At 46.9% G+C, this 27,318-nt stretch overlaps 2 protein-coding genes across 2 annotated transcripts in view; one reads left to right on the plus strand and one right to left on the minus strand.

The window, feature by feature from the left end:
* PIN4 (peptidylprolyl cis/trans isomerase, NIMA-interacting 4) overlaps positions 1-13,016 on the plus strand; it is a 96,479-nt gene extending 83,463 nt beyond the window's left edge. The window contains exon 4 of the mRNA XM_055267814.2: positions 12,928-13,016. Coding sequence (XP_055123789.1) covers positions 12,928-13,016 — 89 coding nt within the window. The remainder of the gene's footprint in view (positions 1-12,927) is intronic.
* A 9,348-nt stretch (positions 13,017-22,364) lies between these two features.
* Positions 22,365-27,118, minus strand: RPS4X (ribosomal protein S4 X-linked). Its single transcript, XM_055268228.2, has 7 exons — positions 26,918-27,118; positions 25,883-25,960; positions 25,278-25,458; positions 24,784-24,881; positions 23,558-23,729; positions 22,989-23,146; positions 22,365-22,529 (listed from the first exon to the last, which is right to left on the minus strand). The coding sequence occupies exons 1-7, from the start codon at positions 26,918-26,920 to the stop codon at positions 22,428-22,430; spliced, it is 792 nt and encodes a 263-aa protein (XP_055124203.1). The 5' UTR covers positions 26,921-27,118; the 3' UTR covers positions 22,365-22,427.
* Between the last annotated feature and the right edge of the window lie 200 nt (positions 27,119-27,318).

Genomic DNA, 27,318 nt, shown 5'->3' on the forward strand with positions numbered 1-27,318 from the left:
ATGTTATGTAAATTTCATCTCAATTTTTCAAGTTAAAAAAAATCAGCTGGGCATGGTGGTACGTGCCTATAGTCCCAGCTACTCAGGTGGCTAAGGTGAGAGAATCACTTGAGCCCAGGAGTTCAAGACCAGCCTGGGCAACACAGTGAGACCCTATCTCAAAAAACAAAAAAGTGACCAAGAACTTCCTTAGATTTGATGGCTGCACATATTCCATTGTAAAGGTGTACTTTATTTAATCAGTCCTCTATTGAAGGATATTTTTCCCAATCTTTTGCTGTTAAAAACATAGTGAGAGCTAGGCATGGTAGCTCACACCTGTAATCCTAGCACTTTGGGAGGCAGAGGTGGGAGGATTGCTTGAGCTCTAGAGTTTGAGACCACCCTGGGCAACATAGTGAGACCCGTCTCTACGAAAAATAAAAATAAACAAAAACATAGTGAAAATAAATATTCTGGTATATGGTTTTTTCTTTTTTTTTTTTTTTTGAGATGGAGTCTCGCTCTGTCACCCAGGCTGGAGTGCAGTGGTGTGATTTCGGCTCACTGCAACCTCCACCTCCAGGGTTCAAGCAACTCTCCTGCCTCAGCCTCCCAAGTAGCTGGAATTACAGGTGCCCACCACCACGCCTGGCTAATTTTTGTATTTTTAGTAGATATGGGGGTTTCGTCATGTTGGCCAGGCTGGTCTTGAACTCCTGACCACAGGTGATCCTCCCACCTCTATCTCCCAAAGTGCTGGGATTACAGGCATGAGCCACCACGGCCCGGCCTGGTACATGCATTTTTTTAAAAAATATGTGTGAGTGGGCCGGGCGCAGTGGCTCACACCTGTAATCCCAGCACTTTGGGAGGCAAAGGCGGGCGGATCACAAGGTCAGGAGATCGAGACCATCCTGGCTAACACAGTGAAACCCCGTCTCTACTAAAAATACACAAAAAAAATTAGCCGGGCGTGGTGGTGGGCGCCTGTAGTCCCAGCTACTCGGGAGGCTGAGGCAGGAGAATGGCCTGAATCCGGGAGGTGGAGCTTGCAATGAGCCGAGATTGCGCCACTGCACTCCAGTCTGGGCGACAGAGCGAGACTCTATCTCAAAAAAAAAAAAAAAAAAAAAAAAAAAAAAAAAAAAGTGTGAGTGTATCTGTAGGATAATTTCCTAAAATTGGAATTGTTGGGTCAAAGTGTATGTCTTTCTTATTTTGCTAGAAACTGCCAAATTGCCCTACATAAGGGATAAATGAATTTACATTCCCATAAACAATATATGAAAGTGCGTGTTTTCCCCACCTTTGCTAACAGTGTTTTCCAACCTTTTGATCTTCACCCCTTTGATTATTAAAAAGTGGTACCTTGTAGTTTTATTTTGCATTTCCCCTGAGAGTAAGTCTTAACTGACTCAGATAAAGACATTCAAGTGGAGGAGAGGGGTGTTGTTTTCGAGGTAGGGAAGAAGACAGCTGTTTTAGTTCTGGCTGCTATAACAGAATACCATAGACTGAGTGGTTTAAACAACAAACATGGCTGGGTGCAGGAAGCTCACGCCTGCAATCTCAGCACTTTGGGAGGCTGAAGTGGGAGGCTGAAGTGGACTCACTTGAGTCCAGGAGTTCGAGGCTGCAATGAGCTATGATTGCACGAATATACTCCAGCCTGGGTGACAGTGTGAGACCCTGTCTCTAAAAAAAACCAAAAAATTAAAAACAAACAAACAAACATTTATTTCTCACAGTTCTGGAGGCTGGGAAATCCAGGATCAAGGTGCAGGCAAATTCAGTGTCTGGTGAGGCCCTCTTCCTGGTTTGCAGACGTTCACCTTCTTGTTGTACCCTCACTTGAGGGAGAACAGAGAGAAAAAGGAAACAAGCTCTTGGAGTCTTTTTAATAAAAAAAATTTGTTTTTGAGAGACAGGGTCTTGCTCTGTCACCTAGGCTGGAATACAGTGGCACAATCACAGCTCACTGTAGCCTCAACCTCCTGGTCTCCAAGCCTAGCTATTTTTATTTTTTATTTTTTCATAGAGGTGGGTTCTTGCCATCTTGCTCAGGCTGGTCTTGAACTCCTGGCCTCAAGTGATCCTCTCATAGGCATGAGCCACCTGCCTGGCCTCCAGGTCTTTTCTTTTCTTTTCTTTTCTTTTTTTTTTTGAGACAGAGTCTCACTCTGTCACCCAGGCTGAAGTGCAGTTGTGCAATCTCAGCTCACTGCAACCCCTGCCTCCTGGGTTCAAGCAATTCTCCTGCCTCAGCCTCCCAAGTAAGTGGGATTACAGGCACACACCACCACACTCAGCTAATTTTTGTATTTTTAGTAGAGACAGGGTTTCACCAGGTTGGCCAGGCTGGTCTCGAACTCCTGGCCTCAAGTGATCTGCCCACCTTGGCCTCCCGAAGTGCTGGGATTACAGGCGTGAGCCACCGCGACTGGTCCCTCCAGGTCTTTTCTTATAAGACATTAATCCTATTCATGAGGGCTTCACCTTCATGACCTAATCACCTATCAAAGGCCCCACCTCCTAATACCATCCCGTTTCGGGTTAGAATTTCAACATACGTCTTTAGCAGGGACACAACGCGTGGTTCATAACAGCAGGTATCTTACCATGTTTCTGTTATAGTTGTGTTAGCTTTCAGCAAGTCACCAAGAATCCAAGGGCTCTTAACTGAATATTAAGGACACCCAGATGTCTTTCTTAGGTCCAAACCTCTCACTGGAGTCCCAGACTCCTATATCAAGTCCCCCGACATCTGACATTTCACACTGAAAACGTCCAAAAGAGAATTATTAGTTCCCAACACACCCTCAAACTTGATCTGCCCTGGTTTTCCCCAGCTCTACAAACGGCACCACTCAGTTGCTCAAGCCAAAAACCTTGAAACTAGAAACATCTTCTCTTTCCCTCATCCAGTTCATCACCAAGCCCTGTTGGCTGTCTCCAAAATACATCCTGAATCTCTCCACCTATCCCCACTCCACTGCAACTACCCAAGCCTAAGCCACCTGGAATTTACCAATGGTTTCCTAACTAGTCTCCCTATTCCCATTCCTGTTCCCCAGTCAATTTTTCTTATTAGCAAATCAGGCCGGGCACGGTGGCTCACGCCTGTAATCCCAGCACTTTGGGAGGCTGAGGCAGGTGGATTGCCTGAGGTCAGGAGTTCGAGACCAGCCTGACCAATATGGTGAAACCCCATTTCTACTAAAAATACAAAAATTAGCCAGGCGTGGTGGCGTGCGCCTGTAGTCCCAGCTACTGGGAGGCTGAGGCAGGAGAACTGCTTGAACCTGGGAGGCAGAGATTGCAGTGAGCCGAGATCACACCACTGCGCTCCAGCCTGGGTGACAGAGCAACACTCCATCTCAAAAAAAGAAAAAGAAAAAAGAAAATCACGCCGGTCGTGGTGGCTCATGCTGTAATCCCAGCACTTTGGGAAGCTGAAGTGGGAGGGTCACTTGAGCCCTGGAGTTCAAGACCAGCCTGGGTGACATAGTGAGACACCATCTCTACAAACAAAACAAAACAAAACAAAACAAAACAAAAAACAACTAGCTGGGCATGGTGCTGCATGCCTGTAGTCCTAGGTACATGGGAAGCTGAGGTGGGAGGATCACTTGAGCTTGGAAGGTTGAGACTTCAATGAACCATGATCATGCCACTGCACTCCAGCCTGAGCAACAGAGTGAAACCCTGTCTTAAAAAAAGAAAAAAAATAAAATAAAAAGAAAAGAAAAGAAAATCTATTCCTCAAACAGTACCCAATAATCCTTTCAAGAAACACATAAAGCAGATCAGGTCACTCCTTTGCTTAAGACCTTTCATTGAGTTCACAACACACTGGAAATACTATCGAAACTCCTCACTGAGGCCTACAGGTCCCTATGTGATTTCCAAATCTCACCCTGTTTCTTCAGGCACATTGGCCTTCTTTCTGTTCTTTGAACAACCACGCCCATTTCCACCAGCAGGTCTTTGCTTTTGCTGTCCCCTTGGCCAGTAACACTTTCCCCTAAAATCTGAGCATGGCTGGCTCCTTCTTATCATTCAGAAATCAGCCATCTCTCCTGAGACCTTCCCTGACCCACCTTCTTTAAAGTAGCTACCCCCACCACTCTAATCCTATTTACATATTTCAGAGCCCTTACCACGATTTAAAAGTATCTGTTTCCCTGTTTACTTCCATGTTGTTTGTTTCTCCTGTAGATATCAGCTCCATGTCTGTATTTTCAAAAGCCACAATCATCCTAGCACATAGTAGGTGCTGAAAAAATATTTGGAATTAATGAATAGTTTAACAGTACTTTCTTGTTTTCAAAGCCTTCACCTGGTAAGGATCTCAGATTTGGGGAGAGGAAGGGTTGTTTTTCAAGTCCCTGAAGGAAACAAAGCTGATTTTAAAAACTTGAGATCTGTGTCTATCCAAATAATTAGCAAAAAGTCTGATCTATTCACAAACTAAGCTCTCCTTGACCTGCTGAGCTGCCTTTGAAATATCCTGTGTCATTGCAGGCAATAAAACAGCCTTTCTTTGTCAATATTCTCTGCTTCAAATTTCTCACTAATTCCAGCTGGCCTCATCCCAGCCAATCTGAATGACTGAAAGGCAGAGTGAATATAATTTAATCAGCGGCTCTGCCCCTGCAGGATGAGCTTGAGGTGTCTCTGTGGGCCTCATCTCCAAAAGGTGTCCCAGGGGCTGTGATTTTGCACGGAATAAAGGAGGCCCAGCAGGAACCCCGCTCTGGCGGGGGATTCGGGCAGGCGCCGGCTCAGGGCTGGGGTCCGGGGAGGTGGGAGGAGTCGGGGTGGCGGCGAGGCGGGTGGGGGCAGAGCCGCAGAAAGGCAGGGAGAAGGGGAAAAGAAGACAATACCAGGAAAAAGAATAGTCGTGGTAATGATAGTCCATTGGAGGATCGCTTGAGCCCAGGAGGTCGAGGCTGCGGTGAGCCATGATCACGCCACTGAACTCCAGCCTGGGCGACGGAGCAAGACCCCCATCTCTAAAAATAATAATAATAATAATAATGATAATAATAGTTCATTGTAATGCCAGCTGGCCGTCGTTTTAGTTTACAAACTGTTCAAGCCATTAGCTCGTTTATGCCCGTCAACAGCTTGCTTGCAGGTTCTCATCCCCGTGTCACCGACAGGGAAATCAAGGCTCAGACAGGTGGCGGCTGAGAAGGCTGCGGCCTCCCTGCCGCGTGGTGCCCTCGGCCTTTCCTGCCGCCTTCCCGCCCCTCTTCCCGCCCACGGCGCACCGCTCCCCCGCCTAATCTCCTGCCATCAGTGAGCCCGGCGGCGCCCGGCCGTTGCTATGGCATTTCTGGAGTGTCAGAAGTGCCCAGGAAGCATACAAATCGACCTGCGTGAGACAGCTCTGTGCAAAACAACTTCCAATTTACTCGCAATAATTACCACCCCCAGATAATAGCCTGTACTCAGGCGGGCGAGCAGGGGGCGGATGGGGGAAGGGAGAGAGGACTCTGAGAGGCAGAGAAGGAGGCCGGGCACAGCAGACAAACAGCCACGGCAAGGCTGGGGTTTCAGGGAGAGGTGGGGGAAAGCAGAGAGGTGGTGCTCCTGAATTAGGGACTGAAGAAGGCTCAGTCCTCCTAATTTTGTTCTGGAAACTCCAGCGTTCTTCTGGACAGATCATATGAAAGCATTTCATTCGATATTTACTGGGCACCTTTGGAGGTGGGCACTTTGCCGGGCACCGGGAATGCAAAGGCGAGGACTCCAAGTTCTTGTAGTGAAGTGGCTCACAGACTCCTGGGAGAGTCAAACATAAAGGGCCATGATTCATTCAACCAATACTTACTAAGCACCTACTATATGTCAGGTATTGTGTTGAGGAAAAACCGGAGAGCAAAACACACAAAAATCCTTGCCCTCATGAAGTTTACCTTAGAGTAGGGGCAGACAACACATTTTTAAAAAATAGCCAAAGTACTGTTAGTTGGTGTGTTCCAGAGAAATCAAACCAACAGGATCTCTAGATTTATACACATATGTGACATACATATATATATTTACTATAAGGAATTGGCTCACATGATTATGCAGGCTGAGAACAAGTTCTGCAGTTGGCAAGCTGGAGACCCAGGAGAGCCAAGGTATAGCTCCAATTTGAAGATGGATGTCCCAGCTCAAAGTCGGCAGAGAGAAATAATTCTTCCTTACTCAGCCTTTTATTGTATTCAAGTCTTCAACGAATTGGACGAAGCCCGAGGGCACCCTGCTTTACTCAGTTTACCAATTCAAATGTGAATCTCAACTAGAAACACCCTCATGACCCACCCAGCAATCATGTTGAATCAAATATCTGAATACCCCACAGTCTAGTCAAGTTGACACATAAAATTAACCATCACAGTCAAAAGGCAGAAAAAACAAAACAAAACAGGAGAGCAGGAATAGCAAGTGTTGGTGGAGTAGGTGTTGAAAATTGAAACAGGATGATGGGGAGAGTTTCACTGAGAAGGTATGTTTTGAATGAAGACCTGAAACAAGTGGGGCAGCAAGCCATGCAGACTTCCAAGAATGTTCCAGGCAAAAGAAACAGTAGGTACAACGGCCCTCAGGCTCTGGCATGTTGGAGGAATAGCAACTAGTCCAGGGTAGCTGGACAGAGCAAGAGAGAGAATAGGAAAGAGCTGGGAACAGATGATCTAGGCTATATAGGCTGACATTAAGGACTTAGACTACAAATGAAACGAGCCATTGAAGGACTTTGAGGTAGAAAAGTGACATGATAGCTGGGCGCTGTGGCTCACGCCTGTAATCCCAGTACTTTGGGAGGCCGAGGTGGGTGGATCACGAGGTCAGGAGATCGAGACCATCCTGGCTAACACGGTGAAACCCCGTCTCTACTAAAAATACAAAAAAATTAGCCGGGCGTGGTGGCGCGTGCCTGTAATCCCAGCTACTGTGGAGGCTGAGGCAGGAGAATGGCTTGAATCCAGGAGGCAGAGGTTGCAGTGAGCCGAGATCGTGCCACTGCACTCCAGCCTGGGCAACAGAGTGAGATTCCGTCTCAAAAAAAAAAAAGAAAAGAAAAGTGACATCATTTGACTTGTGTTGTAACAGAATCCCTCTGGCTTCTGTGTGGTGAATAGACTGTGTGGGGCCGGGGGGAGGGCGTGAGGGGCAGGGGCAAAGTCGTTAGGAGCACTGTTAGGAGCAAAGGAGCTGTTAGAGTACCATTGCTGTAACCCAGATGAAAGCTGATTGGAACTTATTTTTTTTTTTTTTTTTTTTTTTTTTTTTTTGAGACGGAGTCTCACTCTTTCACCCAGGCTGGAGTGCAGTGGCGCGATCTCGGCTCACTGCAGGCTCCGCCCCCCGGGGTTCACGCCATTCTCCTGCCTCAGCCTCCCGCGTAGCTGGGACTACAGGCGCCTGCCACCTCGCCCGGCTAATTTTTTGTATTTTTAGTAGAGACGGGGTTTCACCGTGTTAGCCAGGATGGTCTCGATCTCCTGACCTCGTGATCCACCCACCTCGGCCTCCCAAAGTGCTGGGATTACAGGCGTGAGCCACCACGCCCGGCCAAGCTGATTGGAACTTAGACCAGGGTGGCAGCTAGGGAGATGATGAGAAGTGGTGGATTCTGGATATATTTTGAAGGTGGAGCCAAGAGTATTTGCTGATGGATTGGACATGGGGTGGGAAGAAAAACAAAAGGAGTTGAAGATGATCAAGGAGGAAGGTGTCTTGGGGCAGGCATTGTGGTGTGAAACAGAGAGTTCAAGTTCATAGGGACTCGGGAGTTAAGTTGGGCTACACCCCTGCCCTTCTTAGCTGTGTGACCTTGGGCAAGTTGCTTTCCATTTCTGAACCTGAGATTCCTCTTCTGTAGGAGTACACAGGGCTGTTGTGAAGATTTAATGAGGTGATTATGTAAAACCCCAGTTCCACAGCTGGCACAGACTAGGTGCTTCCTGAGCACTTGCTGCTCCCTTGACCTTCCTTTGCTGAGGAAGCTGGAAAAGCCTCATAGCGGAGCTGAGGTTGGAGGCAGCTGGGAAGGATAAGTGGGGCTCTGTTAGGCAGAAAAGAGGTGCAGGGGGCTCATCCTTCACAACAGGCAGGAGGAAATGAAGCCAATGGCCAGGCAGGCCTTAGTGGAAGTCTCGGGGTTGGGGAAGGCTGCAAGAGGACAGGGTGTGGAGACTGTGGAGTGTGTGATGGGAAGAAAGTCCTGTGCAAGGAAAGGGACCCAAACAGGGAGGTGTGAGGAGATGAGAGGTCCACCTCCCGCCTCCCCAGCTCTGCCTTGGACCGGCCCTGGCCCAGAGGACCTTTGAAACCTTCGGACTTACCGGATGAAGCAGGTCTTAACTATGGCACACAAAATTCCCAGCACGCCGAGGAGTTACTGAGGTTTGTGTTTGTGTGAATCACACAGCAAACATCTGGCTTGGCCACTAGCCAGAACAGGCCTCCCCCCACAGCCACACACACACTGATTGCAAACATATGGCCCCCAAGGAAGAGACTCTCCAAAAGGCCTCGCGAACCATCTTTGCATTCTGGCCTGAATCGTCCCAGCCCTTACTCCCTTACTCCTTGTACAAAAGCATGAATCCCCTTTATATATATATAGGACTGTTAGGCCCACACTGAGGAAACCCTACCCCCACCTCCAGAACCACAGACACTAACGCCTCACCTCATGAGGGGCTCTGACATCAGCCTGCCTGGGTTCTCATCCAGCCCATCCCTATTAATTGTGTGAACTTGGACTAGGTTCTTGACCTCTCTGAGCCTCATTTTCCACCTCTTCGAAGAAGGATGTAAATGATACCTCCATCACAGGCTTGATGCAAGGCTCAAATGGGATTATCTGAGACTAAGACTCAGGGGCTCTAAAAAATTTGGGTTTTACCTTGTCGCCTGCACCCCCTACTCAATACTCCCACTACCATTATGTGATTCAAAATAAAAATTATACCAAACTGTAAAGAGGGTGAGAAATGCTCTATAAGTTCCCGCCAGAAAATAAAAAAAATTTTTTTTACAAAAGGGTAAGAAAGTCTAACCAAGGTCTGCTTTTTCCTGTGATGACTACTTTGATGGAGTTATTTGAAATCTCAATTATCATGTTATTTTCCAAAACACTTTTGTTGTCATCCCTGCTTTATGAATGCCCTAAGCATTTTTAGTGAGCAGTTAGGCCCCAGAGAACATGGACTTGGAAACTGTAATTGGAAACAACACATTCTTGTTGGCCAGGATCAGCTAACACTCAATAGAGTTTACTACCTTTTTTTTTTTTTTTTTTTTTGAGACGGAATTTTGCTCTTGTTGCCCAGGCTAGAGTGCAATGGCATGATCTTGGCTCACTGCAACCTCTGCCTCCCAGGTTCAAGTAATTCTCCTGCCTCAGCCTCCCAAGTAGCTGAGATTACAGGCGCCCACCACCATGCCCAGCTAATTTTTTATATTTTTAGTAGAGCAGGGGTTTCACCATGTTGGTCAGACTGGTCTCGAACTCCTCATCTCAGGTAATCCGCCCGCCTCGGCCTCCCAAAGTGCTGGGATTTCAGGCATGAGCCACCATGCCTGGCCCAGAGTTTACTATTAATAGTTGCCAGGGAGTGTTCTAATACAGTTTATCCTCACAACAAACCCTATGAAGTTGGTACAATTATTATCCCCTTTTACAGATGGGAAAGCTGAGAATCAGGGGCGTGAATTGACTTGCCCACTATCACAGCTAGTGAATGTTGGTGGGGGTTTTGAACACTGGTACTCTGGCACAGAGGCCATATCCTTTTTTTTTTTTTTTTGAGACGGAGTCTCGCTCTGTCGCCCAGGCTGGAGTGCAGTGGCACAATCTCGGCTCACTGCAAGCTCTGCCTCCCAGGTTCACGCCATTCTCCTGCCTCAGCCTCTCCGAGTAGCTGGGACTACAGGCGCCCGCCACCATGCCCGGCTAATTTTTTGTATTTTTAGTAGAGACGGGGTTTCACCGTGGCCTCGATCTCCTGACCTCGTGATCCACCCGCCTCGGCCTCCCAAAGTGCTGGGATTACAAGCGTGAGCCACTGCGCCCGGCATTTTTTTTTTTTTTTTTTTTTTTTGAGACAGAGTCTCACTCTATTGCCCAGGCTGGAGTGCAGTGGTGCAATCTTGGCTCACCGCAACCACCGCTTCCTGGGTTCAAGCCATTCTCCTGCCTCAGCCTCCTGAGTAGCTGGGATTACAGGTGCTTGCCACCACACCTGGCTAATTTTTTTTTCTTTTTTTTTTAGTATAGACAAGGTTTCACCATATTGGCCAGGCTGGTCTTCAACTCCTGACCTGAGGTGATCCGCCCGCCTCAGCCTCCCAAAGTGCTGGGATTACAGGCATAAGCCACTGCGCCTGGCCCAGAGGCCATATCCTTAACCGCTATGCTGTAGTGTCTCTTCAACAGTTAGATCAAACCATTGCCACACATATAAGAGCCTTGTATTCCAAAGGGGCTGGGCTGGGTTAAGAGAGTGGGATTGGTTGTTTGGGTAGCTCTCCCCACAGCTAGAGACCCAGCCCCAAGTCTTCATCCTAGCTGCAAAGATACAAGAGTGCTCAAATTGGCAGTGGTGCCACCCTGTGTCCTTCCAAGGGGAGGCATCTATAAATGAAACGTTTGACTCAAATGTTTTCCAAAGGTCCTTTCAGTTCAAGGAGCTGAAGGCCCAACTTTCCCTTGGGCCTGCCAGCTATCTTCTCCTATGGGAGCAAGCAGGCCCTTTGCAGACCCTTTCACTCTGTCCTCCCTCAAATAGCGGTGTGCATCAGGGTATCCTCAGCCCTTGCCTTTCTCACTCGGGGGCATGGCACGCCTGAGAGACCTCATCCCTCCAGGGCTCCAGTAACCTTCTTTATCCTGATGCCTAGTCCAGACCTCTCCTCTGAGGTGGAGAACCATCTCTCCAACTGCCTCCCAAGGCCCTCCTCCTTAGTGTCTCCCACGTATGTATCTCACCATCTACCTGCAGTGTGAACTCGGTGGGTGTCTCTCCCCAGACCTCTTCCTCTTTTCATGTTCTTTTCTACAACTGGCTCTGCCACCTACTCATCCATTTGCTTAAGCCAGAATTCAGGCAGTCATTCTCAAGTTCTCCCTGCTCTCACTCTCCACATTCCATCAGTCACCAAGGCCTGTCAACTTTACCCCCTACAAATTGCATGAAGCCAATCCCTTCTTTCCGTCCCCACGGCTATCTCCCTAGGCCAAGCCACAAAACCTGAGAGCTGAAGTAAAAGGCAAAAGCCTTCCGCGGCCCTCTCTGTCTCTATTCTCTGCTTCCACCAGCTGCTTTCACCGGGCAGCCAGAGAGAGCTTTTTAAATTAAGCAAAATTTAGCCGGGCGCGGTGGCTCATGCCTGTAATCCCAACACTTTGGGAGGCCGAGGTGGGTGGATCACCTGAGGTCAGGAGTTCGAGACTAGCCTGGACATGGTGAAACCCTATCTCCACTAAAAATAAAAAAATTAGCCGGGTGTGGTGGCAGGCACCTGCAATCCCAGCTACTCGAGAGACTGAGGCAGGGAGAATTCCTTGAACCCGGGAGGCGGAGGTTGCAGTGAGCCGAGACGTGCCATTGCACTCCAGCCTGGGTGACAGAGGGAGACTCCATCTCAAAAAAAAAAAAAAAAAAAAAAAATCTGGGTTTCGACCCCCCTGTCCAGAACTCATGGATGACTTTATTTCTGTTTGGATTAAGTCCAAATTTTTGTACATGTGTAATGAGACCTAGTGCTAATAGCTTGAATCTTCAACTTTCTCATTTGTAAAGTGGGAGAACAGTACCTCCCTGGTAGGGTTGTTGTGAGGGTGAGAGAGGAGAGAGGGCGTGTAACCTGCTCAACTTGGTGCCCTGCACCTAAGCACTGTAACCACTTGCTGCCAATTAGACCTGGTTATTATAAAGTTGTCAGTACCAGTAATATGATTTATTGATTTAATCAACTAACGATTACTAGTTGTGATTAATATGATGGATTTGTTATATTGTATTATGTTATTATTGTGAGGTTATGATGATATTAATTTGGATTTTCTGATGATCTCTCCAGCCTCACCTCTCACAACCTCCCCCCACCCCTCTTCCCTTGCCTTTACTACCCGGTGTTCTCGTTTTCTGGTGTTCTCTTTCTCCCTGGAAAGTCCTTCTCTCCCCATCCTCTGAGCCCTCCAGCCCCCTTTTGTCTCTCTAAGTCCCTTCAGATGCTTAAGTCAGCTCAAGGCACCAATTCCTCTGTGAAGCCTTCCCAGACCCTCCCCGCCAGACCTGTATAGGTGTCCCTTCTATGGGCCTCCAAGAGCACCTTATGCTTCCCTTCTCAGACCACCTATGACAACGTATTTGTGATTATTTACTTGTCACAGTCCTGGACTTAGGTCGTCAGTTCGACAAAGAGCTCTTACCACTGTATTCCAAGTTCTTAGCGCTCCGCTGGGCACGTGGTCGTGGTTCAATAAATGTTTGCTGAATGAACAAGAGATCAACCTGGCAGCATTCAGTGCCCCACCCCATGACAACCTGCCCCCTTCAAGGGGGTCTGAGGCCCCAAGCCAAACCTCTTCAAAGCCAAAAGCTGCTGTGTCTGCTCTAGAAGTATTTCTGTCCTTCAGTTCATAACCTTCTCACTTCCTGTGGGCTTAGTGAAGGTGTGGGCATTTTTCTTCACCAGTAAAATGGCAAATAAGCCCAATTTTTCAGGGTCATGGAAATTCACCGCAAGGAGGAGCTTTGTAAACTGCAAAGGGCTGCATGTAGCACTTAATGATGATCAGACACAATAAATGTGTTGCTCTTTGGCTCAACTCTTGTCAAGACCCCACGCAGACAAGGGCCCTCCTGTTTATACAGCATTATCTCTAGCAATCAGGTTACAATTGATTGACATTATCACTTTCTTTATGTTTGGCAGATCCCAGCCTGCAGCAACATGCTGGTCACCATAGAGACCTGAGAAGCACCCTCATCTCATTGGTATCATATTTACAAACCAACCCTTAAAGTGGATTATTTTGCAGATGGCTGATCTCATCTATTCAATGTTGATTCTATTAGTTCCAATTTCAGAAGGTGACATTTTCTGACTTTGTCCCCTTAAGCACAAACAAAAACTATGGATTTTTGTTTTTGTTTTCAGAAAAGAGAAAGTACAAGGTGTGCTTGGGGAACAGCAAGGGAACCAGACAGATGTGGGGGCGGGTTTGTAGGGAAACTGCTGGATGTACCTCATTAATTTGTTCATTTGTTCAGCACCCACAGTGTGCCAGTGAACGGGCTAGGTGCTGGGGATAGAGTGGTGAACAAGATGAGCCTTATGCACCTCACAATCTCCTGGGGGAGACAGACAAATAGACAATTTTAATACAATGTGGCCAATTCTATGACGGGAAGAAGAGAGAAATGGTGTGCGTGAGTCCCTCACCTTCCCAGAGGTTTCCCAGGGGAAGCAACGTTTCAGCTGAGACCTGAAGGATGGATGACAGTCCGCCAGAAAAAACTAGTGGAGCGGGGACAAGCAGGGTTGCAGAGTGGAAGAAAAATGTTCCTGTGAGAAGAAACTGTCCAAACAGTCTGAAGAGAAAAGGGAACAGGGTGAATTTGAGGCCCTACAAGAAAAACAGGAGACCATCCAACAGGAGACGCCCAGGGAGCAGGTGGCTTTGTGGGCCTGATGTCCAAGAAAGAAGTTGTGGTGGTAAACAGAGACTTGGGATTGCAAGCTACTGTTGTCCTTCTATTGAAAAAATAGCTGAGCACCACACTAGGGAGGCCTTGCAAGGACAGCCCAAGGAATTTGAACTTGATTCTACAGGCAGTGATTTTGTTTTTTTTTTTTTTTTTTTTTTTTTGAGACAGAGTCTCGCTCTGTCGCCCGGGCTGGGGTGCAGTGGCGCAATCTCGGCTCACTGCAAGCTCCGCCTCCCGGGTTCACGCCATTCTCCTGCCTCAGCCTCCGAGTAGCTGGGACTACAGGCGCCCGCCACCGCGCCCGGCTAATTTTTTGTATTTTTTAGTAGAGACGGGGTTTCGCCGTGGTCTCGATCTCCTGAACTCGTGATCCGCCCGCCTCAGCCTCCCAAAGTGCTGGGATTACAAGCGTGAGCCACCGCGCCCGGCCAAGTGATTTTGAACAAGAGGTTTTGAAGAGAATGTGACACACGTCAAGCTGAGCTCTAGGGAGTGGGCAGCAGCCTGCGGAAGAGGGACTAGGCCAGGAGCACAGAAAGTAGCCCACGGCAGAGGTAGCAGAAGGAATGGAGGAGTGCCCGTGTGAGGGGTACTGAGGTGGCACACTTGCCAGAATCAGGGCAGCCTGCTCGGTCTCATACCAGCTGGAACCAGCTCCTACCAGCTCCCAAGGGCCAATTGTTAAATTTTCAGGAATTTTCTCAGCATTCATTAAAAATGAAAAAAAGCATCAATATTAAAAATATTTTTGCTGGGCATGGTGTCTCAGGCCTGTAATCCCAGCTACTCAGAAGGCTGATGCAAGAGAAACACTTGAGGCTAGGAGTTCAAGACCAGCCTGGGCAACATAGCACAATCCTGTCTCTTTTTTGTTTGTTTTGTTTTGTTTTTAGAGACAGGGTCTTGCTTTGTCACCCAGGCTGCAGTGCAGTGGTGCAATCATAGCTCACTGCCACCCTGAACTCCTGGGCTCGAGGGATCCTCCTTTCTCAGCCTCCCAAATAGCTGGGAATACAGGCACATACCACCTTGCCTGGCTAATTTTTAAAAAAACATTTTGGCTGAGTGCGGTGTTGCATGCTTGTAATCCCAACATTTTGGGAGCCCGAGGTGGGCAGATTGCTTAAACTCAGGAGTTTGACACTAGCCTGCACAACATGGCGAAACCCCGTCTCTACAAAAAATAAAAAAAAAAATTAGCTGGGCGTGGTGGCATGCGCCTGTAGTCCCAGCTACTCAGGAGGCGAGGTGGGGGGATTGCTTGAGCCCAGGAGGTCAAGGCTGCAGTTAGCCAAAATCAGTGCAGTGAGACCCCGTCTCAAGAAAAAAACAATTTTTTTTTTTTTGTACAGGTGGGGTCTTGCCATCTTACCCAGGCTGGTTTTGAACTCCTGGGCTCAAGCAGTCCTCCTGCCATGGCCTTTCCAAAGTGCTGGAATTACAGGGATAAGCCACCATGCCCAGCCAAAAAATTTTTAAAAAACCCACAAAAAACATATATATGTAAGTTTTGACAGAGTGAGACTGTCTCAAAAAAAAAAAAAAAAGGTAATACTAAAATCTCATCACTTCCTCATTATTTTACTACATTTTACTACTCTCTAGGATGCCCTTGAAGTTATTCACACCTGTTGTATCTGCATGGCGGAAATGCTACGTAATGGTGTGCTACGTGCATCTCCTCCCAATTCCTTGTTCAGTGACATGTTGGTAGCCTCAAATCAGCCATGGAAATGGGCAAACACTACAAATCAGAACTTGGCTAATTGTTTCGGTGATTGTCTAGAGTTACAGAAGTGATGGAGAAAATGTTTAAAAATGCAGGTTAAACTTAGAAGTGTGCTGTCACTGTAGCCATTACATTGTGAATTGTACAAAAAAATTGCCAAGGGTGATGGCATGTGCCTGTAGTCCCAGAGGGATCACTTGAGCCCAGGAGTTCAAGGCTGCAGGGTGCTGTGATTGTGCCTGTGAGTAGCAGGGTGCACTCCCATCTGGGCAAGAGTGAGACCTTGTCTCTAAAAATTAAAAAAAAAAAGTTAAAAATTAAGGAAATATTCTTTCGGTATTCAAGAACTATTCTCCAAGTCAGCAAAGAAGCTGCTCACATCATTGACAGATGAGTTGAAGTTCCAACATGTATGTCTTTGTTGTTTCACTTTTGTCTTATTTGTTAATGCAAACAAAAATATCAACCAATACTCTCATGGGAGCTAACATTCTTTTGTCGATTGCAACCATAACCATAGGTTGGCTATGGATGTAAGAGTTTGGCAAAAGTCAATAAAAGCATTCTGTGAGAATCAACTGGCTACATGGACTTCACAATAAAGAGTTTTTTTTTTTAAATTTAATAACATTTTATTTAGTTTTGAGACACAGTCTCGCTTTGTCACCCAGGCTGGAGTACAGTGGCACGATCTTGGCTCACTGCAACTTCCGCCTCCGGGGTTCAAGCGATTCTTGTGCCTCAGCCTCCCAAGTAGCTGGGACCACAGGTGCCAGCCACCATGCCCGGCTAATTTTTGTATTTTTAGTAGAGATGGGGTATGGCCTTGTTGGCCAGGCTGGTCTCGAACTTCCGACCTCAGGTGATCCGCCCACCTCCCAAAGTGCTGGGATTACAGGTGTGAGCCACCGTGCCCGGCCCCTTTGGGCTTTAAAATTGATCTTTGTGTTTGGGGAATTTTCCAAGCTAAACAACCTGGAGCATATGAGTGGATTTCGAATTTGGGAGAGAAAAGTCCTACCTGAAAAGATAGCATCACTCTTGGATATCCAGTTTATGTTCAAGGGAACATGGAAGTTAACTCCTTGGGTGGAGTCCCTCAGACCCAGCACTTGCCAACTTTTGGTACCAGGAACCTGAGGTCATGTCTGCAATGTACTTTAAAACATTTTTTTTTGCCATGACACAGCCCTCAGGAGGTCCTGAGAACATGTGGCCCCCCACCCTCCCTTTTTCCCCCTAGATGGAGTCTTGCTCTGTCACCCAGGCTGGAGTACGGTGGCACGGTCTCGGTTCACTGCAACCTCCGCCTCCCGGGTTCAAGCGATTCTCTTGCCTCACAGCCTTCTGAGTAGCTGGGATTAGAGGTGCCTGCCACCACACCCGGCTAATTTTTGTATTTTTAGTGGAGATGAGGTTTTGCCACATTGGCCAGACTGGTCTCGAACTCCTGACCTCGCGATCTGCCCACCTTGGCCTCCCAAAGTGCTGGGATTACAGGCGTGAGACACCACACCCAGCCACCCCTTTCTTTTTTTAAAAAACTTTTGAGGCCGGGAGCGGTGGCTCATGCCTGTAATCAGAGCACTTCAGGAGGATGAGAAGGGCGGATCACCTGAGGTCAGGAGTTCAAGACAGCCTGGCCAACATGGTGAAACCGTCTCTACAAAAATACAAAAATTAGCCAGGCGTGTGGCTCACGCCTGTAATCCCAGCTACTCGGGAGGCTGAGGCAGGAGAATCGCTTCAACCTGGGAGGCGGAGGTTGCAGTGAGCAGAGATTGTGCCATTGCATTCCAGCCTAGGAAACAGGAGCGAAACTCCATCTCAAAAAATTTTGAGACGGTCTCACTCTACCACCCAGGCTGGAATGCAGTGGCATAATCTTAGCTTACTACAACCTTCACCCTCTGGGCTCAAGTGATCCTCCCACCTCAGCCTCCTGTGTAGCTGTGACTAGAGGCCAGTGCCATCACACCCAGCTAATTTTTTGTATTTCTTGTCGAGTTGGGGGGGGTCTCCCTATGTTGCCCAGGCTCGTCTTGAACTCCTGGGCTTAAGAGATCCTCCCACCTTGGCTTCCCAAAGTGCTGGGATTTCAGGCGTGAGCCATCCATGCCCGGCTGCAATTTACTTTCAAAGTGTTCAGAAAAATAAGATGTTTGTGTACATATACAGGAATGAAAATAAAGCAAATATGGCAAAATGTTAACCATTATTGAATCCAGCTGGTGTCTATATAGGTAATCACTGTACTGCTGTTTCAACTTTCCTGTATACTTGAGAATGTTCATAATATAAACTACAGTGAGAATCAGTGCAAAGTACTGAGGTAAGAGAATGCCTCTTGTGTTCAACATCAAGGAAGCCAGTGTGGCTGGAACAGATTGACTCAGGCAGAATAGGTTGAGACTGTAGGGGTCTCAAGAATGGAAGCCAAGAGACCCATTATGGGTTGGTGCTATCTATAATCTAGAGTGCAGGTAAGAGTTGTTGGTGGCTCAGACCAGGGTGGTAGTGATGCAGGTGGTAAGTGGTCTGATATTATCTGAGATGAGGGCATACACTGTGCTATTTATTTGTTCCTTTATATGTTTATTATGAAAAATCTCAAAGATATATAGGAGTAGAGAGCATAATGAATCCCCTCTACCCATCGTTCACCTTCAACATTATCAGTACATAGCCATTTTTATTTATTTATTTTTGTCAGGGTCTTGCTCTGTTACCCAGGCTGGAGTGCAGTGGCAATCATAGTTCACTGTAGTCTCAAATTCCTGGGCTCAAGCTATCCTCCCACCTCAGCCTCCCAAGTAGCTTCAACTACAGGCAAGAACCAACACGCTCAGCTAATTTTTAAAATTTTTTTAGAGATGGTGGTGGTGTCTCTCTACATTGCCCAGACTGGTCTTGAACTCTTGGCCTCAACTCCCATCTTGGCCTCCCAAAGAGCTGGGATTACAGGCATGAACCATTGCACCCAGACTTGAAGCAAATTTCAGATTGCTTGTCATTTCTTCTGCAAATCCTTCAGTATGTATCCTCAAAGATAAGGACTCTGTAAAAAGCTGTATGATTGTGCAAAATTGAGCAATTATTTCTAAGTATCACTAAATATGGATTCTGGACATATTTTGAAGGAAGAGTCACCAGGATTTTCTGATAAAAGGACAGGAATCAAGGATGTGTCCAAAGCTTTTGGCTGGAGTTTGATGGGGACACTATAAACAGACTGACAGGCCGGAGGGAGGTATCACTCTTCTCTATCTGGTTTAGGGAAAAGAATACAGGATTTGGGTATCAAAAAATCAAAATGGCTTTGTAAACTATCAAGTACTATATATGTCCTAGCTATTTGTTATTCTTCTTATTCAAAGCTGTGCTGCATTGTGCTGCTCTGACTCAGATGCGAGGCCCAGCCTGCTGGAGGCACAGGGATGTAAACTAAACCCGGTGAAGTTCTGCTGGCTTCAGTCTGTTTCATCTCAGGACTTCTGTTTGGCTCCCTGCTGAGATGATCTCAAAGGTTTCCTTCAGCTCTAAGAATATGAAGCAAATTGGAAGGCTTAAAAAGCCTTACAAAGACACAAGCCATTTTATTTGGAAATTTGCAGCTCATTTAGATGATTCAGGGCCCTTGGGCTAAGTCCACTTGCCTGGTATTAGAATGGAAACCTTCCCCACAATGCGAAGTTGCTAGTAAAAAAAAAAAAAAAAAAATCCCGGCCAAGTGCCGTGCTCATGCGTGTAATCCCCAACACTTTGGAAGGCCAAGGTGGGCAGATCACCTGAGGTCCGGTGTTCAAGACCAGCCTGACCAACATGGAGAAACCCCGTCTCTACTAAAAATACAAAATTAGCTGGGTGTGGTGGCACACGCCTGTAATCCCAGCTACTCAGGAGGCTGAGGCAGGAGAAACGCTTGAACCTGGGAGGCAGAGGTTGCCCTGAGCCGAGATCACGCCATTGCACTCCAGCCTGGGCAACAAGAGTGAAACTCTGCTTCAAAATAAACAAAACAAAAAAATCCCTGTGCTAGTTTAACAAATAAATAAAAAATCACAAGTTTAAAATGTTGAAAAGAAATCACCCAGGCTAGGCGCAGTGGTTCTCGCTTGTAATCCCAGCACTTTGAGAGGACCACTTGAGCCCAGGAGTTTGAGACCAGCCTGGGCAACACAGCAAGACTCCAATCTCTACAAAAAAACAAAAAATTAGCCAGGCATGGTGGTGTGCTCCTGTAGTTCCATCTACTCAGGGAGCTGAGGTGGGAGGATCACTTGAGCCCGGGATGTCAAGGCTGCAGTGAGTCATATCCTGCCACTGCACTCCAGCCTGGGTGACAAAGTGAGATCCTGTCTCCAAAAATAAAAAAAATAATAAAATAAACAAAACCCCACATCTCCCTATGATACGAGACCACAGCTGAACACACCAGTTCTCCACTTGTGCTGACTGGCTGCTCACCAATTAGCATCTAGGAAACCATAATATATGTGAAAGGAACTGAGGCTTCTCATTTTCCATATTTGCTTTGGTCCCTTAGCTAAAATTCACATTTCTATCATCTGCTGAGCAGAGATTTTAGTACCCAGAAAGAAGCAAAGTATAGCTAAGGATGTGTTGAGTAGTGTAGCACCAAGAGCCTACCAGCATTCAGGATCCTGCATCCAGGTTACTGGCTGGAGTCCTGCCCTCTGGCCTTTCGCAGTCTCACCTGCCTGTTTTTTTTTTTTAAGACAGGGTCTCACTCTCACCCAGGCTGGAGTACAGTAGCACGATCATGGCTCACTGCAACCTCCATTCCCCAGGCTCCAGTGATCTTCCCACCTCAGCCTCCCAAATAGCTGGGACCAAAGATGCATGACACCACGCCCGGCTAATTTTTGGTAGACAGGGTTTTGCCATGTTACGCAGGCTAGTTTCAAACTCCTGGGCTCAACAGATCCACCTGCTTTGGCCTCTCTAAGTGCTGGGATTATAGGTGTTAGTCACCACGCCCGGCCTCACCTGCCTGTTTCTGAAGGGCACCATAAGGTTACTTCTGACCTGGCCTCTCAACAGAACAAGGATGAGCTCCATTCTCTTGGCAAGGGAACCATTCTTAAAGCAAGATACCTGGCAAGCCCACTTACACACCTTTCCCATCCCTGATTCAGCTGGGCCCAGTCCCTGCTGATATTCCTTTTCTGGCCCAGGTATGGTGGCTCACACCTGTAATCCCAGCACTTTGGGAGGCCAAGGTGGGAGGACCACTTGAGCCCAGGAATTCAAGACTGGCCTGGGCAATGTAGCAAGACCTTCTCTACAGAAACAAATTAATTAATTTGGCGTCACAGTGCGTGCCCATAGTCCCAGTTACTCAGGAGGCTGCGGCTGGAGGATCGCTTGAGCCCAGGAGTTTGAGGCTGCAATGAGCTATGACTGAACCATTGCACTCCAGCCTGGGTGACAGAGGAAGACCTTGTCTCTTTAAAAAAAAAAAAAAAAAAAGAAAAAAAAAGTGAATGGGACCCCAGCCAGTCATGCTTTGGTGTCTGCAATATGAATGGCAGAGAAGCCCTATGGGACCAAATCTGGGCTTCAGGGACCCCTGGGCATGCCTCCTTTAGCTGATTTTCCCTGGCAAGACCAAGTAGTCTGCTGACTCAAAGCCCAGGATGCTGCCAGGGGTAGAGACACTGCCCTAAGCCACAGTGCCTCTACAGGCTTCTTATCCACTGCTAAACCATATGCCTGGGAAACAGGGACCATTTAACATTCCCAGCTAAATACGCCAAGTGACTTCACATGTTTATCCTAAAGATGTCTAAAACGCAACTGATTTTCTCCCCTAAACCTGTGATGGTGGGATGATTAAGCCTGAGTGGTCTATGGCAAGTTATATGCAAGGTGCTAAATGAAGGTGACCTGAGATACAGCATCTACAAGGCAGCACCTCTCAACACAGGGCAACTTTGCTTCTCAGAGGGCATTTGGCAATGTCTGAGTAATTTTTATATTACAACTCAGGGGGTGGGGGTGAATATCTAGTGGATAGAGGCTAGGAATATTGTTAAACATTCCACAATAAACAGGACAGCTGCCCACAAATTATGTAGCCCCAAATGTTAATAGTATCAAAGTTGAAAAGCCCTGCTATAGGTGGCAAGGGAGGTTTTCGTTTTTAGCAGGAAGACATGCTTTATAGGGTAACAGGAACAAGAGAGTGGGTTGAGAGAAGGTTGAAATCACAAGGTAGGATAATTGACACTGAGACTGGAGGGACTGGATTGAGGAACAGGTGTGTAACAGCAGGCCCCATGAAGCAGGGGCACATCTTCCTGAGACTGGTAAGCAAGCCTGACATGACCCGACATATTTGGACAAGCAAGAATAAGTTTATGTGCTACATCTCTGTCCTCTGAAAAACAGAGTTGATGACTGCAGCGGCAGCTGGAGATTAATAAGGGCACTAACTCCAAGGAAGTGCACTGCTTTGCAACATCAACAGCCCATTTATGACGACCTTTAATGGCAGCTGGAGATTTTCATCCTGCGTTTGGCGAGATGGGCACAGGAGTGGGAAAAACAGATGAGCTAGGCTTGTGGATGGGCTAGTGCAATAAAGACTGGAGAAGAAAATGAGGGCAGATTTTTAAAAAGCCAAGGGAACTTAACAGGGCAGAGGGATCCACTGGGTAGAGAAGTTCTTGGCCAAGTCAAGGCGGGGGAGATCAATATTCTGGGATTTCTTGGCTCTTTCTACTCCTTGGTTAGTTGCTGTTCCTTTCCCAAGTCTGGTATCTTCTACTTCCCACCACTAACTAAGCCCAGCCAATAACAGACTGCCTAAGCCTGCCCGAGAACTTAATCACTGTTCATGTTATGCAGTAAAATAGCAGGAAACTGAATTAAAAAAAAAAAAAAAAACCCACAAAACCAAAATGCTATTAATCCTGCCACAGTATTTTTAATTACGTACAAAGATCTGACATGTCACCCAGGGACCCATTTCACCCACTGCTCTGTTTGGCCGCCAGTCTTTTGTCTCTCTCTTCAGCAATGGTGAGGCGGATACCCTTTCCTCGGGGAAGAGAAATCCATGGTTTGTTGCCCTGGAAGAGAAAACAAGGAGAATCAAAACCCACCACACACCAACTCACAGTGGCTTGGCACATGCTACATTTGTCACCTCATTTAATAGAACTGAAGCCTGTTTGTGAGAGCACTTGGCATCAGCTAGGCAGTTGCAAGACACAGATGCTGGTTACCGAAAGTACCCACTGCTTGGGTTTCTGGGGCTGTCCTCTGAAAGTCACCGTATGCCCTTCATAATTAATGTCTTAGAAGTTTATTGTGCATAGCAGGCACCTACCATTTATTCAAGTGAGTCAAAGTTTAGTAGTACCTAAGGCTAATCATTATGACCCAGCCCAGCTCTGCGTGAGTCCTATCCAGAAGAGGCTTTGCACTAGGTTCAGCAGAGCCAGCCAGGAGCCTGGATGCTGCAATCCCAGCACCCACCTGCATTTACATACTTCCCCAGACTAGAGAGAAGGAAAACCCAGACTTACCTTGCCAATAACAAAAATGTTGGAAAGTCGAGTGGCAAAGCTGTTGCCATTGGCATCTTTCACGTGAACCACGTCAAAAGATCCAGGGTGCCTCTCTCTGTTGGTGATCACACCAATTCTTCCCAGGTTAGCACCTCCAGTCACCATACACAGGTTACCTAGGCAGGAAGAAATAATCTGCTTCAACTCAATATAACAAATGACAAGCAGCTCAGAGATGGGTCCAAAACAAATTTTATTCCTCCTTTCCCCTCATTTGAATTTCCTCATATGGAACTGCTGCCCATGCTAGGACTCCCGGGGCTCTCGTAAAAAATTTTATGGCCAGGCTTGGTGGCTCACACCTATCATCAGTTCGAGAACAGTCTGGGCAACATAGTTAAGACCCTCCTTTATAAAAAACAATTTTAAAAAAAGAAATGAATATTCTGAGCATTTGTGCCTCTGGCTATAAACAAACCTGGGCGATTGGAGCAGATGGTTTTTAATAAAAAGATACCCAGACCCTGTGCAATTCATAATGATCTAGGCCTTAAAGAGGGTGCCCAGGTAGCACAGAGGCTGCTTACCAGTGTCGAACTTGATGAAATCAGTAATCTTGCCAGTCTCCAAATCAATCTGAATGGTATCATTCACCTTGATGAGGGGATCGGGGTAGCGGATGGTGCGGGCATCATGAGTCACCAGATGAGGGATTCCTTTTGTGCCCACAAAGATCTTTCTCACTTTGCACAACTTGTACTAGAAAAATACAAGGGTTAGCCACATTCAATCCATCTCATATGTACTTTTTAACCCTATACAGGAACCATGGGTTCCCTAACTGCTGCAGATTGTGGCGCTGATCGTTCTTTCCACCCTCAAGTGTATGTTGCATACAGCCCTTCTCTAGGCTCGTCCTCCTAACATCCACCACTGCCCTCCACTCCTCCAATAAAAATGCCACTCCAGTTTCCCAGGCTCTTTAAGCCTTATGGGGCCCTGGGAATTCTTCCCTTCAACTCAACTTTATCTTAATGGCCCTCTGTATATCACGACTGAGTTTTGTCTCACGAACAGCAATTGCATTACCAGTTCGTCCAATCAACAAATATTTCACATAGCATTTCAATTTTGGATCTCCCTGATATCAAATAATCACAGATCCCACTGGACGTGCCCTCCAGCCTGCTGATAACAAGGCTGTGCAAAAGGAAATTAAGAGCCACATCAGTCAATTAAATTAACCTTCATTTACAGCCAATAATCCAAACAGGCCTAAACTTTTGTGTAAAACCATCAAAACAAACTGGATTAAATAATCAAAGACTGTAATCTTTTTTTTAAACCTCAAACTAGTGCCTCAAGGACTGTCTGTTTCCTGCATCGACACCTTCCCCTCCCCAAAGTAAAGCTACTCCCACAAATGGAGACATGGCAAAGGGCTCATACTTCAGGTACCCAATAAACAAGTTCCCAGAAATCATTCTCCTTGACTCTTAAGAGACACCAGGAAGCCACGGTTCAACTGGAATTCATTTCTACCACAAAAAAAGAAAATCTGCTGAGGAAGTTAACTTCAAATGGGGGTCAATTTTAGGTATCCATCAATGCAGCTATCAGCCAGACTTTTAATAACATGACAAAAAGTTACGTGTAAGATAGAATCTCATCAAATTGTTAGCTAGATATTTCCAGGTATGAGATTTTAAGTAATCAATACCCACCTCTTTGCAAGCAGCACTCATACTCAATGCAGGCCCTTAGAACTAAGTAACTATACTGAGTAAAGACCCAGCTTGCTTGCCACACTCACCTTGGCCTCCTCAGGTGTAATACGATGTACAGCAAAGCGACCTTTGGTGTCATAGATCAGACGGAAATTCTCTCCTGTCTTGTCAATGCTGATGACATCTGAAATCAAGCAGTAACCGGTTACTACATACAGTGATCCCCACTACCTCATGCCAAGCAACAACCATAGCTCTCTAAGAAACAAAAAGAACCCCCATGTGCCTCCCAGTTCTAATCCAACGAGGATTCTGAAGATTAAAGATCACGGCCAGATCTTCAATATTTCAAAACGCCGTGACTGCATGTAAAGTTTAAAAGTGAATCGAAATTTAGTTTTGAGAAGCGTTTCATGATTATTTGCATGTTTTTTATTTAAGTAAAAAACAGAGGGAAGGTCAGGCTTTGTTTCTGAGACTTGACAGATTACAAAGGTTAGAGAAATGATCAAGACAGTATTTGGATACCATATGGCTGCCATCAATATGTGTCTCCAGAGTATTTAAAACTTCCACTTACCCATGAATCCAGCAGGGTAGGTTATATCAGTTCGGACCTTGCCATCAATCTTAATGAACCGCTGCATGCAAATCTTCTTTACTTCATCTCCTGTCAGGGCATACTTAAGTCTGTTCCTTAGGAAAATGATGAGGGGGAGACACTCTCTCAACTTGTGGGGACCGGTGGATGGACGAGGAGCCTGTAACATTAAAAATGATACTGTCGGGATTCACTAAAGCACTCAAATCCACCTCCTAGTCCACTAGATCCACTAACTGAACACCAAGACTGTCCATATTACACCCAACTTGGGCTTTTACACAGGAGGTGTAAAAAGCTTCCGAAACTATTTCATACCTTAAAGTTTTATAGCATCTTCCCTGTCAGAGGACCAGGGTCATTAAGAACATGAATCCTAAGTCCATGTAAATGTACTATGTGGTATGTGGAATCAATGAGGCACAAAAATATTAAATAGACTGGAAGTGGGGGACAGCTAGATAGAACAGCTCCTTCAAGAGCAGAGGAAGCCAAGAATAGATATTCCTCCCCTAGCCTGGTCCCCAAATGAGTCCTGGGAGGCACTTACAGTGGCCACGGAAATATTTATATAAGATACTTACAAACACACCGGTCAATTTATCCAGCATCCAATGCTTTGGAGCTGCTACCCGCTTCAGATGCTTCTTGGGACCACGAGCCTGAAAGTTTTAGATTGCAATGCTGTTAATCAGGTTTCAGAACAGCTTACAAAACCTAGTGTGAAACTAAACTCTTAGTTTAGTTTCATTTTCAGCAAAACGTGGACAATATTAAATTATAGTGTTTCGATAAAACAGAAGAAGCAAACGCAGTTATTTAGCAAACACCGTGAGATCCGTAAGCTGCAACAAGCCTTCTTATTGTAACAGAGAATATTCTTGGTTACTATGTTTCAGAACGTTTACTGATTACTATCTTTCAGAACCTTGCTAAAGTGTTTCCATGTTACTGCCTGAAACTATCTGCTTAGAGGTTAGGGTCTTTCAAGGACACCGTACTAGTGAAACGCACAGCAACAGAAATGAGCCAGGAGTCTACCTGTGTTTCTAAAGTTTTCACAGTTTATTACCGTCTGTTTTTGACACGTCTGGAACAAGATTCTGACCCGCACAAACACATGTGCTGCTCCTTCGTACACTAAAGCCAAAAGCTGACACCAATTTTACTTTAAAAAGAGTCAGGAAGCCTTTTTAAAGCTGTGTCCAGATGCTTACCGGCCACGCATGGTAAAGTCAGGCCGTGCCAAAAAGACAATGACAACGAAAACCTTTCTCCGCCGGGCAGACCCAGCGCCCACCCGCCTCGGGCTCGCAGTCTGCGCTCCTGGCCCAGTTGCGGCTCCGGCCCGGGAGGAAAAGCAGCTTCTCCCGGGGTCAGGACGTATGGCCGGGTCAGAGACCGAGGCCTTCCCAACAGCAGCACCAGATCTGCGCCTCCCCAACTCTAGGCCAACGTTCGCCCTTCGCCCTGGAGCCCGTTCCGGCCTACCACGGAGGCCGTGATCCCTTCGCCTCTGCCCGGCCATCCCCAGTAAGAGTCCCGAAACCTCGGGCAGCCCCGGCCGGGGGAGGATGGCGGCGGATACGTCCTAAGAGCTCGCTAACTAAACGCCTTACCATGGCTGCGTTAGGCAAGGAAAGAGGACCTCCGTCTTCCGGTGCGCGTAGAAATTGGAGCCGGAGACTGCGCGCGCCGTATTTTCAGCTGCTCCGCCCAGCTCAGCCCTTTGCTGGCGCGCCGGGACTCTTTCTTGCCATCTGCTGGAGGGAGGTCAGAAGTCCCGAGCTGAAGAACAGCCGCCGAAGAGGGTGTCTCCTAAGGGCGATTTCCTCCCTCCCCTTTTTCCGCCCTTCCTCCTCCCATATTTGCTGAGCGCCTCTTGTGTGCCTGATTCTGTGCTAGGTGCTGGGAATACAAAGATGAGCTACACAACATCCTTGCCCTCAAGGAGAGTTCAAAGTGAGCCTACTTCCAGTCTCACGTACAGATGATTCCACGCCTGTAATCCCAGAACTTT

The sequence above is a fragment of the Symphalangus syndactylus genome, chromosome X, assembly GCF_028878055.3.
Source record: "Symphalangus syndactylus isolate Jambi chromosome X, NHGRI_mSymSyn1-v2.1_pri, whole genome shotgun sequence".
NCBI lineage: Eukaryota > Metazoa > Chordata > Mammalia > Primates > Hylobatidae > Symphalangus > Symphalangus syndactylus.